Here is a 13,982-nt window from a genome sequence, read left to right on the forward strand (position 1 = left end):
TCTGTGTCATAATTACTTCAGAGTATCTAGGTTAAGAAAGCATGCCTCCAAAGAGTGTATATGTATGTGTTTAAGAACATTGACATGGTACTCACAAGACAACCTTGGGTGTCCATCCACACACCTTGTTTGGGACATTGTCTCTTATGTTCACCACTGCATGTGCCAGGCTGTCTCACTTGCAAGCTTCTATGGTGGGGGTGTCCTGTCTCTGACTCCCATCCCTCCCGAGGAGTAGTGGGATTACAGTTTAGGGCTACCCCTGACCAACTTTATGTATGTCTGGAGATTCAGTCATATCCTCAGGCTTACATGTCAAGCACTTTGCCCACTGAGCCACCTCCCAGCCCCTATGCAGGTTTTTAAATATGTATCTGCATCTGTATCGATTTTGTAATTACTAGTTTAGGACTTGCACATAGATGGCTCTTAGACATATGAGAATGCATACTAGCCTGGCTGTGAGGTAAATAGAAGGAAGCATGACTAAGGACTGAGCACCAGTGAGGGTGGGAAGAAGCAGAAAAAGGAGCTCCAAGTAAAACCAAGATGAAGTTCATTCACACTTTCCTGAGATTGGTGCTTCTGTCCAAAACCTCAAAAAGGCCAAGCTCAGAACAGCTGAAGTTGGTGGGACAGGGCATACTTCCATTTGCCAAAGCAATGGCAAATACAGAGCATTTTTTTATTTCAGTCAGAATTTTCTTTATCTTAGTTTTTGTGATGTTGCCATATTGTTTTATGTTTTTTTATATATTTCAGATTTTATACTAAATTAGGGAAGTTGTAGCTGATAAGCTCTTTGTGATATATAGTAACATATGCATAGATGATATTTCTAGAAAGCTACACAAGAATTTGGAAGAGTCTTGGGATAAGGACAAAGTGAAGCCACACCTGCTATGAGTTAGTACAATGGCCATGTGGTGTCCAGAAGACAGTTTCATGTGCGTTTCCCTCCTTCGGCTCTCACGTTCTTTGCACCCCTTTCTAAAATTTCCACTTAAAGGGGTGACAATATTACCCCATTTATAATACCTGTGCTACTATGTTAAAATTGATAAAAATACTTTAAGAGGGGGGCTGGAGAGATGGCTCAGTGGTTAAGAGCATTGCCTGCTCTTCCAAAGGTTCTGAGTTCAATTCCCGGCAACCACATGGTGGCTCACAACCATCTGTAATGAAGTCTGGTGCCCTCTTCTGGTCTGCAGACATGCACACAGATAGAATATTGTATACATAATAAATAAATAAATATTTAAAAAAATACTTTAAGAGTATGCATGTGCATGAGTGTGGATATATGCGTGCACACATCTACACACACACACACAAAATTTGGAATTGATTCCTACTATTGGAATGATTTTTGTATGAGTACCTAGAAGACCAAAAATTTCTCTGCAACAATAGCCTACTTCTGAGGCTCAAGTTTATATGATAACTGATTAAGCACATCTTATTCTCAGGTAGCAAGCTCAGAGTATTTAGGATTCCCCACAGAGGAAGAGTGCCAATTTTATGTCTGTACCCCTCATGGAATCTTAGGTAGAAGTACAGTATTTTCTTGTAGAGTCTCTTTTCTTTGTATAGATGTAATTTATTGAAAAGAGATATGGTGATGATAGAAAAGTTATTTTTTTTTGTCAAGAAATTGAAAAGCTTCAAGTTAGATATAAATCATTCAGCTAAATGTATCTTTGAATAGAAAACTGGATACTATATAAAATGATTCTCAGAAAGTATAATGCTATTCACTTTTCTGTTTCCTGTCTGTATCTGAATTTGAATTTAAAGATAACTGAAATGTGCACCATAAGATATGTCTGCTGTGCACACTGGGGTCCATGCTGATACTGTAAGTGGATGATGAGTGTGAGGAGCCTTAGGCTTTGGAAACAGCTCAGTGAAATGCAGAGTGGCTTTTTAATATCTGCAGTCAAGCTGGATAAATTACAATGCAACCAATTAACAATGAATATATTTCAATTACTTTTTAAATAGTGGAAAGCCAAATTGCTTGTGAAATCAATAGAATTGTAGGGCTGTTGGCATATCTACTGTTTGGCAAACACAGTGGAAAGGTGAAGACGGATGCTAAAAAATGATCCCACACTAGCTCAGAATTGAGTATAGTAAGGGTTATTTATTTAGGGGTAGACTTACAGTTCTCTGCACGAACGGGGAACAGGAATGCACTTTACTTTGGCCTTTATATTATAAGAGGCCACACCCAGGTGGGCTAGTATCTTAAAGGCTACAGGCTGAAGGAGTTTCTACAGCAGATAGGGTTGTTTTGTTGTTTTTGTTTTTAATAGTTTATTTCTTTATTTTATGATCATTGGTGTGTGCCTGCATGCATATCTGTGTGAGGGTGTCAGAAGCCCTGGAAGTGGAGTCACAGACAGGTGTGAGCTGCCATATGAGTTTTGGGAATTAAACCCATGTTCTCTGGAAGAGCAGCCAGTGCTCTTAACCACTGAGCCATCTTTCTAGCCCCCACAATGGGTATTTTAAGCCAGGAAGATTGGGTTTTTGTTGTTGTTGTTGTTGTTGTTGTTGTTTTACAACTGTGGTTTAAAGATACAACTGGAGTTGTATCTGCCAGTTGTTTGCATTTCTCTGAGTGACTGTAACTATTGGCAGCTTGCCCCCTTTACAAAGTAGACTTTAGTTTCCATCAAACATGGTAGGAAGGTTCTAATAAAGTGAAAAATGGTAAGATGCAGCGGTTGGATTAATAAGCACCAATGATAATAAGTATTTGAACAAGTTTAATAACAAAACCAGACTCACGAAACCAAGGTTCCAGCGGAGTAGCCGGCGGAAACAGCAAGGAAGGGAAGGGGAAGCGCAGCCTCTCTGCGCCTAATTTATCAGTAAACATACGCCCGAGGGCAGCCCGCCCACAAGGGGAGGGCTTATCCCTACAGTAAGAACTGTTGTGTTGGGAACTCTTGCTTGTCCAGTTAGCTATATTTAGAATCACTTAAGAGACACACTTCTGCAGGTGTCTGTGAGGGTTTCCAAGAAGACTTCACAGAGGAGGGTAGACCCACCCTGAATTTGGGGCCTTTAAATGCAAAGGAGAAGGCAAATTGCATGCCATATTCATCTCTCTGCTTGCTGACTATGTAGTCACTATGAGCATCTATCTACCTCATGCTCCTGCCTCCATGTCTTTCCCGCCATCGTAGACTATCAACTGTGAGCCAAGATAAACTCCTCTTCCCCTACGTGGTTTTAATTGTGTATTTTGTCTCACAGTAGAAAATTACCTGCTTCAGCTGTATTTTCCACGTCTCTGAGGTGCTGTCAGGTTGGTTCTTATCTTGACCCTCCTCTGAGGATTAAGTGGACAAAAGATGAACAAACAGGGAGAATCTTTGTTTCCCACACAGGGGTGGCAAATAGGACAGAAACTGAGAGGCCCCAACTCTTGGTAACTTCAGGCAGCCAATTGCGGGGTTTGAATAAGAATGGCCCCCATCAGCTCATATATTGAATGCTTAGTCATCAGAGTCGCACTACTTGAGAAGAAATAGGAGGTGTGACCTTGTTTGAGATTTCAGAAGGTCCAGTTTCTTTCTTTCTTCCTGCTGCATAGGGATTTGGATGTAGAATTCTCAGCTATTTTTCCAGCACCATGTCTACCTGCATGTCACCATGCTCCTCGCCATGATAATGGACTAATCCTCTGAAACTTGAGCAAGCCCTAATTCAATGTTTTTTTTTTTCTAAGAGATGCTATGGTCGTGGTGTCTCTTCATAGCATTTGCACACTAAGACACCAGAGTGACACCAAGAGTACGAGGTGGCACAGCTGTGAGCTCTCAGTGGTCCTCAGGATGCCAACCAAGAGCAGGCTTCTGAAAAATGAGTTAGTTACAACACAGGTTGTCAATTAAAGCAAACATGGTGGACCTAGAAGGCAGGAATTGTGAGTACCCTCCAAGGCCAGAATAACTCTCCTCTCAGAGGCTTAGTCGTGTGTGAGTGTGACCTATTTCCCTGCTGGAGCAGGATGGTACCTGAACATTATCATCTTCCTCTGACAGGCAGACTTGTGAATCTGAGAATGGAGAGGCTGTGGTGGTGGGTCAGGGAATGTTATATAGATTCATGTGAGTCGGCTGGCCATGCATATATGCGGTGATCAGTCATTTCCTCTTGCAGTGTTGCCCAGGCTGGTCCTGAACCGCTGAGCTCAAGTAAGCTTCCTGGTTAAGTGTCTGCTACCACAATTTAAATCTTTTCTTTGTACCAAAATTCCTCTCTGACTACAGCTGTTGGTCCATTTTCCACTGCCCACTGTCTCCTTAGCCACTTTTGAATGATGCTTACAAGGTTCCTGACAATGAGTATGATAGCCTTATTATCTCTCATGCGGGATCCTATGCAGCATCCTTGCAGCATTTGACCCTGCAAACACATTTAGTCTGTGGTAAGTGACTTTAAACCAATAACTTTGGTCAAAATTTTAACATTTCTTTTTATTCTTTGTTTCTAATGAGCATATTTCTTAAGATTCTGGCTAAGAACCAGGCCATCTTCCTTGTCCTGTTTTTATAAACTATACTTTAAAATGCTATCCATTTCTGCTTTCCTGTTACCTTCACATGTAATGACTTTTTCATTTATTTTATTGTCTTTATTATTATTCCATTCCTGATTCACATTTATATCTGCTTTGCAGATGTCACATTTATAAAGTCAATAAGATGCTTACTTGGAAATTGTTTTTGTAGCTGTTTCCTTTGAATTGAAACATTCCCTCATGAAAGAAGTGAAGGAAACTTACAAAGCTTAGGAAGTAAATAAATCTCAGAAGAAACTTACAGGATTTACAATGCTCCTTCTCACTAGGTTAGACAAATAGTAACAATAGCCGGATAGAGAAGACTCCTCAACCAGCACAAATGCTCCCAATGCAGGAAACTGCTGCCTGCAACTTTCTTGCTCTCACCCATGCAGGTGAAAAACAAAACAAAAACACCCCCACTAAACAAACAAAATAAAGACAAAAGAATAAAAAAACACAGTTAACAGGTAAATATAGTTACAATATCTAGTCCATTTGTATTTGGTAACTTTAGAGAAAATACTGGCTATCTTATCTTTGAGTCTCAAGTTTTATACCTAATTTACCTTTTTATCATAACTAAGGAAAACTTTAAGTCTAATTATTTAGTCTTTAACTCCATCAAAGACCCTAGAAGGGTGTAATGTTACTTAATAATAGGGAAATCGGGCTGCCTGGATAATCACCCAAAGTTCTTCTGTAATGGTAGCACGTCTATCTTTGGTCTATAGGCTCAGTTTATCTGACAGACTTTTTTGAGAACCTTGGAAGTTTGAAGGATGATTTTACCTTATCTTGGCAACGTTTGGCATTTGCTTTTTTTTTTTTTTTTTCATCCTGCTAGTCCAGTTTGTACAATGTACTATCAGCAAATGAGGCAGGGGCAGGTTTTTGCCCAGTGGCCAACTTTTGCTGTCGAGGACTGGCCTCAACAAAAATGTGTCTTACCAGGGTAGGGGCATGGGAATTGAAGAAATATAAGTAAAGAATATGAAGACACATAATAATAAGACGGAAAATCGGGAGGGCATTCCAGTGACTGAAATCCTGTAATTCATTGGGTTTATTTTTCCCCAGCTTTTATGCCCAATGTAAACTGGGGGAGAAGGTAACAAAAGACTTTATTAACATGATACATAGGATAACTCACACAGTCAATGGCCTTATCTCTCTGAGACATCAAATCATTAGCATTCTGTCATCTAGATAGTGAAGGTGCTCTAGGTCGTGTATTCTGAAGACTGCTCTTCCCTAGGTGACCTCAAAAGAATAAGCAGAAGTACGTTTGCATATCCCGACCACCTGTCAGGATGGTATGGACTTACTAGAATGAACTATCTTAATTTAAAAAGAACCAATCACCTCCTGAGTTAGCAGGGGCAGCTATGCTTGTCAAATCTCCAAACTCTCTGACCATCAGACAAGGTGGAAATGGGCCTGCATGTTTCCGCCTCCACAAAGAAAGTAAACTCTATATGGTTTCTTCACTGCCTACCATCTTCTCTGAAGTAGATTGGTACTACCAGGAGCAGACATGTCTCATTGTCATAAAAAAAATCTTATTAAAACATCCTAAAATCCTTATTCTGTAGAGAATACAGAATAGATCTCTGTTTGACCTTGAGAACATACCTAACATGAAGGCAAGTTTGATTGTAGTAGGTAACTAACTACTAACCTGTATTTCTTTATTATCCTAAATAGTTTGTAAAACAACTTTCAAGGACTAGAAAGTTACATTACATTTTTAATTGAGCTGCATAGGTACAATACCTTTAACAAGAGAAGAAATGTATGTACAGTATATTCTAACAAAAATAACCTAAATGTATATAATCAAAATATCCTAAACAAGAGTAGAAACGTATAGACAGTATTAAAAACCCCTTAAATTTGTATCAGTAAACCAAAATCCATACCAATGTAAATACATTGAGATTAATAGTTTTTTTTATTAAAGTAGATTCAGTAATCTAATCCCATCATTTCTGTGTCATATCACCATGGTTTTCTTTAGAAAGAAATCTTTGAATTTAACTCTTTTAACTTTTTTCTGACTATGTTCAATAGTAACTTGTAACCAACCACCCCTAAACAATGACAAACATGCATAATCCATTGAATAACCAAAACCCACATCATACCCCATCTCTTGGAAATGTGGGCAATCTGTTGTTTGTGGGCATTGGTATCTTTGGCGGAACCTTGAGAAAATTAGAAAAGTTGTTAAGTCTTGACTGAAGTATTTGCGAGGTTGAATCATCAGCCTTGAAGCCTTGAAGCTGGGGCCATTAGGCACTTCTGCCTGAGAGCTTTTTGCACCTGCATGACCCCTAGAACCCAAAAGTATCAGCCTTATGTGACTGAAATCATTACACTGTGTATTTCTCATCTTTATGTGACTTATTATTTTTTATTACTCTATTTCTTCTTTTAAGAACTTTTATTATTTTTAAACTATTTTTTAATCTATGACTATATATACCTTTTTTCTTCTCTCTCTCAAGCCAATGTATATTTTTAAATACTCTGTAACTCATTTAGAAGTTTTTTTTTTTTTTTTTTCCAGTCTGGATCTATATTTACTGAGCATTTGTATTGTTCTTTGATCACATGAGACAAATCTTTTTGTCTTTTTTATTACTTTATAAATAATACCAATCAAAATTTCCACCTCCTGCCCTCCTCCCACATTTGTCCTGCTCCCCCCACATCCTCTCCCCTCCCCCTCCAGTCCTGAGAAAGGGCAAGGTACCTTGCCCTGTGGGAAGTCCTAGGCCCTCTCCCCTACATGCATCCAAATAGAATAGGATCCCAAAGAGCCAGTACATGTTGTAGAGACAAATCCCAGTGCCATTATCATTGGCTTCTCAGTCTGCCTCAATTGTCAGCCACATGCAGAGGGTCCAGTTTGACCCCATGCTCATTCAGTCCCAGTCCAGCTGGATTTGGGGAGCTCCCATTACATCAGGCACACTGTCTCAGTGGGTGGACTAACCCCTCGTGGTCATGACTTCCTTGCTCATATTCTCCCTCCTTCTGCTCTTCAACTGGACCTTGGGAGCTCAGTCCAGTGCTCTGATGTAGGTCTCTGTTTCTATCTCTATCCATTGCCAGACTAAGGTTCTATGGTGATATTGAAGATAGTCATCAGTCTGACTACAGGACAAGGCCAGTTCAGGCATCCTCTCCTCCACTGCCCAGGGTCCTAGCTGGGATCATTCCCATGGACTCCTGGGAACCCCTCCAGGGCTAAAGCCTCTTTGCCAACCCCAAAATGACTCCCTCAATTAAGATATCTCCTTCCGTGCTCCCATATCCACCTTTCCTCCATCTCAACCATCCCACTCCTCCAAACTCTTTCCCCAACCCTCTCCTTTTCCCCTCTCTCTCTTCCTCTCCCCTTCCCCCTACTCCAACCCCACCCCCATGCTCAAACTTTTGCCTGGAGATCTTGTCTGCTTCCAATTTCCAGGAGGATCTATATATATTTTTCTTTGGGTTCACCTTATTATTAAGCTTCTCTAGGATCATGAACTACAGGCTCAACGTCCTTTGTTTATGGCTAGAATCCACTAATGAGTGAGTACATACCATATTCATCTATTTTGGTCTGGGTTATCTCACTCAGGATAGTGTTTTCTATTTCCATCTATTCACATGCAAAATTTAAGATGTAATTGTTTTTTACCACTGAGTAGTACTCTAATGTGTAGATGTGCCACACTTTCTTTATCCATTCTTCCATTGAAGGACACCTAGGTTGTTTCCAGGTTCTGGCTATTATACAAATCATGCTGCTATGAACATAGTTGAACAAATGCTTTTGTAGTATGATTGGGCATCTCTTGGGCCTTTGCACTTCTAACCCCTGTTAAAGCACTCCTCCTTTAGACTCCTTCATGACTCTTCCCTCCCTTCATTCCCTATTCTCTATTATGCCTCACTTTAGTTTTTAAAGAGGACGTACTGCCACCTAAATCAAGTATTTTTTTTTTCTTCTAGTCACTGTACTTAAGGGTGAAACATTAATCTAATTAATCCTTATCAATAAAAAATTGGGAGTCAAGATATCCAGGTATGAACCTGAAAGACCAAAGAAGCAGGGAGCAGCCACCTGTCCCTTCCTACCTCTTCTGTTCCTCTGTCCCAAAAGGGCTGAGGTCCACTCTCAGCCCCACCCTACTACTTCCTGTCTCCTCTCTGTGTACAGTCCTCCAAACTTCTTTTTTTTTTTTTTTCGAGACGGGGTTTCTCTGTGGCTTTGGAGCCTGTCCTGGAACTAGCTCTGTAGACCAGGCTGGTCTCAAACTCACAGAGATCCACCTGCCTCTGCCTCCCAAGTGCTGGGATTAAAGGCGTGCACCACCATCACCCGGCTCCTCCAAACTTCTATGGTTAATTTTGGTCCACTAGTGGCTATCTCCACCCTCTGACTCCAAGCAAGCTGTATTGGTCAAAACACAACAAAAATACCACACAACATAAGGGAAAGACTGACGTTCGCCATCTGTCCAGCACAGTGATATCTACATAATAGACTCTGTATAAATAATATACTCTTAAAGAGACATCTTTGATTATTAATTTCAGTAGGATTTTATTTCCTTATATGAGACAAGTGCACTTAACCTGTATGTGCACTTGTAGAGATTAGAGATTGACTTCGGCTATCTTTCTGTATTGCTTGATACCTTATTTTTGAGACAGGGTCTCTTACTCAACCCAGAGTTTACCATTTTTGTTAGCTTGGCTGGTCAGTGAGCCCCCAAAATCTACCTGTTCCTATTTTTTTCATGCTGGGATTAGTGAGCGCCAGCATGCCCAGATTTTATGTGCATTTTATAGACTGGACTCAGATCCTCACACCTGCATGGCGAGCCTTTGGCTTTTATTTTAAAATTTATGAATCTCTCTGGGGAAATGCCGTGTTACTTCTTAATTTTCTACTTTCTCTAAAAAGCGTAGTAAACCAATTTCTACTGAATTACTTATATTTTAGCTTTCCCTTAGCTGGGATTATTCTGTCCTCTTGTTGCACTTGCTGCCTGCAGCTGGTCACTGATTATCCTGACCATGCTTGCTGTGCTCTTTTTTCTCTCTATTTCTTCTGCTTAGAATCTCAGTTTATGAGCCCAGTGCTACTTCACACTGGATCAAATTTACTTCTAGAAATCAGTTTTTAAAAAAAGAATACAGCAGATAGAGGCTGGGGAGATAGCTCACTTGGTGGAGTGCTTACTGCACAAGAGTAAGGACCTGAGTTCTGATACCAGACCAGGGGTTGTACGTCTGTAATCCTAGCCCTGGAGAGGTGGTGACAGGTGACTCCCCTGGTGCTCAATAACCAGCTAGCCTACCCAGGTCAGTGAGCGCCAGCTTCAGTGAGAAAACCTATCTCAAAATAGGAGGTTGGAGAGACCTTCCATTCTGGCCTATAGATGCCTGGGAACACATAGAAATCACAAATGTACATGTGCATGCACACACACACACCTTCACTCCTCCACACAAGATAAAGTTAAGCAAAATAATAGAACTCAAATTCATCACAACAAAGACCGAACTATAGCACACATACTTAGATTTGGCATATAAAATCAGACCTCAGATTTGTGCCAAAATGTGGTTGCTAGTCAGTGTAATGGCTAGTATTGTCAACTAGATACATCTAGAATAACCTGGAAAGAGTCTTTGTGAGTCTAGGTCAGGTTGGCTTGTGGACCTGACTGTGCTTTTGTTGTATTGCCTTCGTTAATGTGAGAGGATCCGGCCTGAAAGTAGGCAGCACTGTTTCCTAATTTGGGGTCCTGGACTGTGCGAGGAAGGACTGGGTATAGAGGAAGCTGGCCAAGTAGGAAACATATATACGTTAATTACTTTCTGCTCTTGCCTGTGACTGAGATGTAGCTGTTTTGAGTTCTTGTCTCCTTGAGTTCTGTACTGTACTAGAATTGTCAGGGTACTTTATTAGAGAAACAAATAAAACAAAATCTTTCATTTTCTTGTTTAATTAATTAGTTAATTAATTGAGACTTGGTCTCACTATGTAGCTCTGGCTGTCCTGGAGCTCACTAAAGACCAGGCTGGCCTTGAACTCACAGGTCCATTTGCCTCTGCCGCCAGAGTTCTGGAATTAAAGGCGTGCACCATCACACTGTTCTTTAATCCAGCATTCTCAACTATAGAACAGCCAGGATTATAGTTTAAGAATGGAGGCAGAAGGCATTCTTCATAATCTCTTGCCATTTTGCTTGGTTCCTCAAGTGTCTTTATTTACACGTCTTTCCACGGTGAGGAGTGGCAGTAACTTGCCTGAAGCACTGACACTCCCACATAGACAGTGTAGGCATAGAGTTGAAATCACCACTGTCCAGTGCTCTCGAGCTTTTGCAGACACCTCTCTGGCGTAATCCTTCAGCTTTTGTAAAGTGTGCTGTGGTGAGTTACTTAATCAGAACTCTGAATAGTCATCACTTTGATGATTAGGAAATTAACTTGTTATTTTGTTTTTCTTTTATCCAGGTGTATGGTGGCAGACGAAGTAAGTACTCTTGAGACTTCTCTAAAACTGGTATTTTCTGTCTTCTGTTTTCTGTATTGACTCTCTGCTTCTGTTTTCTCATATAACCATATATCTACCTGTGTAGTGGGGGAAACACAAAAAGAGATAAATTTACTTGTATAATAGCCATTTCCCCTTAAATACTTCTGTGAACAATGCATATAATTTTGTGTATGTGTGTAAACTTTCAAAAACAACCAGTTTTGTCCACATAAAATACTAAGTTAACACTCTGCTACATCTTCACAAGGACGTCCTTGCAAGAGTTCACAGCTGCAGTATGCTTTTGTACCTTGGCTACCTTAGTAACTTTTCCATTGCCGTGATAAGGTATCATGACCAAAGGCAACTCAGGACACAGGGATTCAAAGGGGTGGATTCCACCAGCAAAGGCGTAGGAACAGGTAGAGAGGTGTGGTAGGAGCAGAATGCTGCTCAATTGATGACATTTTATCTACACACAGGAAACAGATAACAGAAGAGTGGTCAGGTTATACAAGCTGTCCCCAGTCATGTATTTCCTCTAGCAACACTCCTTCCCAAATAGGACTAGACTTTCTCACTCTGGCCTTCTCTTTGATGGCACAGAGATTTGAACACACACACACTACACAAAATTTCTCGTGAAGTAGGACAAGCATTTGGTCAGTTTTACAACCACCCATTAACTTTAGAGTCTCCAGTGTTCTCAGTGGATATTAGCCAGTTTACAGAATTCATTATGAACTCTTAGACTGGAAGTCTTTTCCTACCATGAGTTCTTATTTTGTTATTTTGTTGTTGTTGTTTTTGTTTATTTGCTTTTCAAGACAGGGTTTCCCTGTATAACATCCCTGGCTGTTCTTGAACTCACTTTGTAGACCAGGCTGGCCTCAAACTCACAGAGATCTGCCTGCTTCTGCTTCCTAAGTACAGGGATTAAAGGCGTGCACCACCACAACCCAGTGCTTTGTTCTTGTTTATATACAGTTTCACATCACTTTTCATCAGTACTGCTTTATCTTATTTCAAATATTTGAAATTTTATTTATTATTTTATTTATTTATTTATTTATTTATTTATTTATTTATTTTTGTGTGGGTGTTTGTCTGCATGTATGTCTGAACCAAATCTGTGCCTGGTGCCTGTGTCTGTATGCTTCCAGGTACCACTCATTTCCAGATTACACCAGCACTCTCCTCTTCCGAATGCCATTCAATAATATTGTTTCAGACTTTTGAAAAAAAACTAATGTGTATGAGTGTTTTGCCTGAACATGTGTTTTTGCACCATGTTTGTGCCTGGAGTCCAAGGAAGCTAGAAGAGGACATTGGGTCTGCTGGACAAAGTGTGTTCCGCAGTTCATTCTGGAATCTCCTGACCTCATGTTTTACATATATGTGCATATTTTATGTTTACATTTTGAGCTATTAAATTTTCAGCAGTGGACATTGGCCAGTGCTTTGGAATCTCTATTCCAGTATAGCACTATGGTTTCAGTGTCCTACACAATTCCCGAGTCGCACCACACAAACCTTAGCCATCAGTGATATAGCTAATGACTATATAGTTTTTCCTTTTCCAAACTCTCATATAAATAGAATCAAATAAAGCTTTTCCAGACTGGTTTTACTCTCATAGTGATATGTGTTTAAGTTGTGCTAGTTACTTACTGTTGCTACAACGAAGTACCAGACTGAAGCAGCTCAGGGAAGGAGTGGTTTCTTTTGGCTCACAGTTAGCAGGTACAGTTCTTCATAGTGGGGAAGGTGTGGCCGCAGGAGCTTGAGGCTGCTGGTCACATTGCATCTCCAGTCGGGGCAGAGAGAGATGAGTTGCTGGTGTTTCATTCACTTTCTTCTTTTATTCAGTGTGGGACCCCAGGCCATAGAATAGTGCCGCCCATATTCAGGGTAGATCTTGCCACTTCAATTAACCTAATGTATAAAATCCCTCATTTATAAATTTATAATCTATAAACATGCTCAGGGCTCAGTTTCTTAGTTTGCTCTCTACCATTTCAAGTTGGAGAGTAATATTAACCACCATAAGATTCCTCCCCACCTTTTTGTTTGCTGTGTTTTCTCTTTTTGAAACAAGGGCTCACTATGTAGCTTTGGCTGGCCTGGAACTTGATATTAGACCAAGCTGGTCTTGGACTCACAGAGATCCTCCCTCTACCTCCAGAGTGTTGAGATTAAAGGCGTGCATCAATGCATTTGGCTTCTCCACAAGTGGTCTTTCTTTTCTTTCTTTTTGTCACTGAGTACTTTTATTTTATAATATGGATATACCACAATTTTTTTATTTTTTTAAAAAGGCTTCATTTAAGCTGGGCGGTGGTGGTGCACGCCTTTTATCCCAGCACTTGGGAGGCAGAGGCAGGCGAATCTCTGTGATTCCAGGCCAGCCCGGACTACAAGAGCTAGTTCCAGGACAGGAACCAAAAAGCTACGGAGAAACCCTGTCTCGAAAAATCCAAAAAAAAAAAAAGGCTTCATTTTAACTTTTAAGTGTGTGTGTGTTTGTGTGTGTGGGGGGGGGTTGAATATGGGTGTAGCTCATAATATGGGTACAATGGTAGGCAAGCCACTTCCCTCCAGGTTATCCTGTGGGCATCAGTTTTTTCATGGGTTGAGCAGAAATCATGGAGTTTCTGTATTACATAGTGTATCGGTTTCCTATTGCTGGTATAATAAAGAATTACTAAATGGATATGTTTAAAGCCATATGATGTTAACATTCTGGAGGTTAGAAGTGTCAGAGTGCTGGGGCTGTAGTTTGATGGTGAGGGTACAGCCTGAGATAGGTGTCAGATTGTTGGGGCTTTAGTTTTTTTGTTGTTTTGTTTTGTG

General features: G+C 40.4%; 1 protein-coding gene across 3 annotated transcripts in view; it reads left to right on the plus strand.

Annotated features, from left to right (window-relative positions):
* Zranb3 (zinc finger RANBP2-type containing 3) overlaps positions 1–13,982 on the plus strand; it is a 157,546-nt gene that overhangs the window by 41,914 nt on the left and 101,650 nt on the right. For 2 of the 3 annotated variants that reach the window (XM_050161484.1, XM_050161485.1), the window contains one exon: positions 11,108–11,126. The exons of the other annotated variant lie outside the window; for it this stretch is intronic. In XM_050161484.1, coding sequence (XP_050017441.1) covers positions 11,108–11,126 — 19 coding nt within the window. The remainder of the gene's footprint in view (positions 1–11,107; positions 11,127–13,982) is intronic. 3 annotated transcript variants of the gene reach the window in all.

This window comes from Alexandromys fortis, unplaced genomic scaffold, assembly GCF_014885135.2.
Source record: "Alexandromys fortis isolate MF-2015 unplaced genomic scaffold, M_Fortis_MF-2015_v1.1 scaffold_109, whole genome shotgun sequence".
NCBI lineage: Eukaryota > Metazoa > Chordata > Mammalia > Rodentia > Cricetidae > Alexandromys > Alexandromys fortis.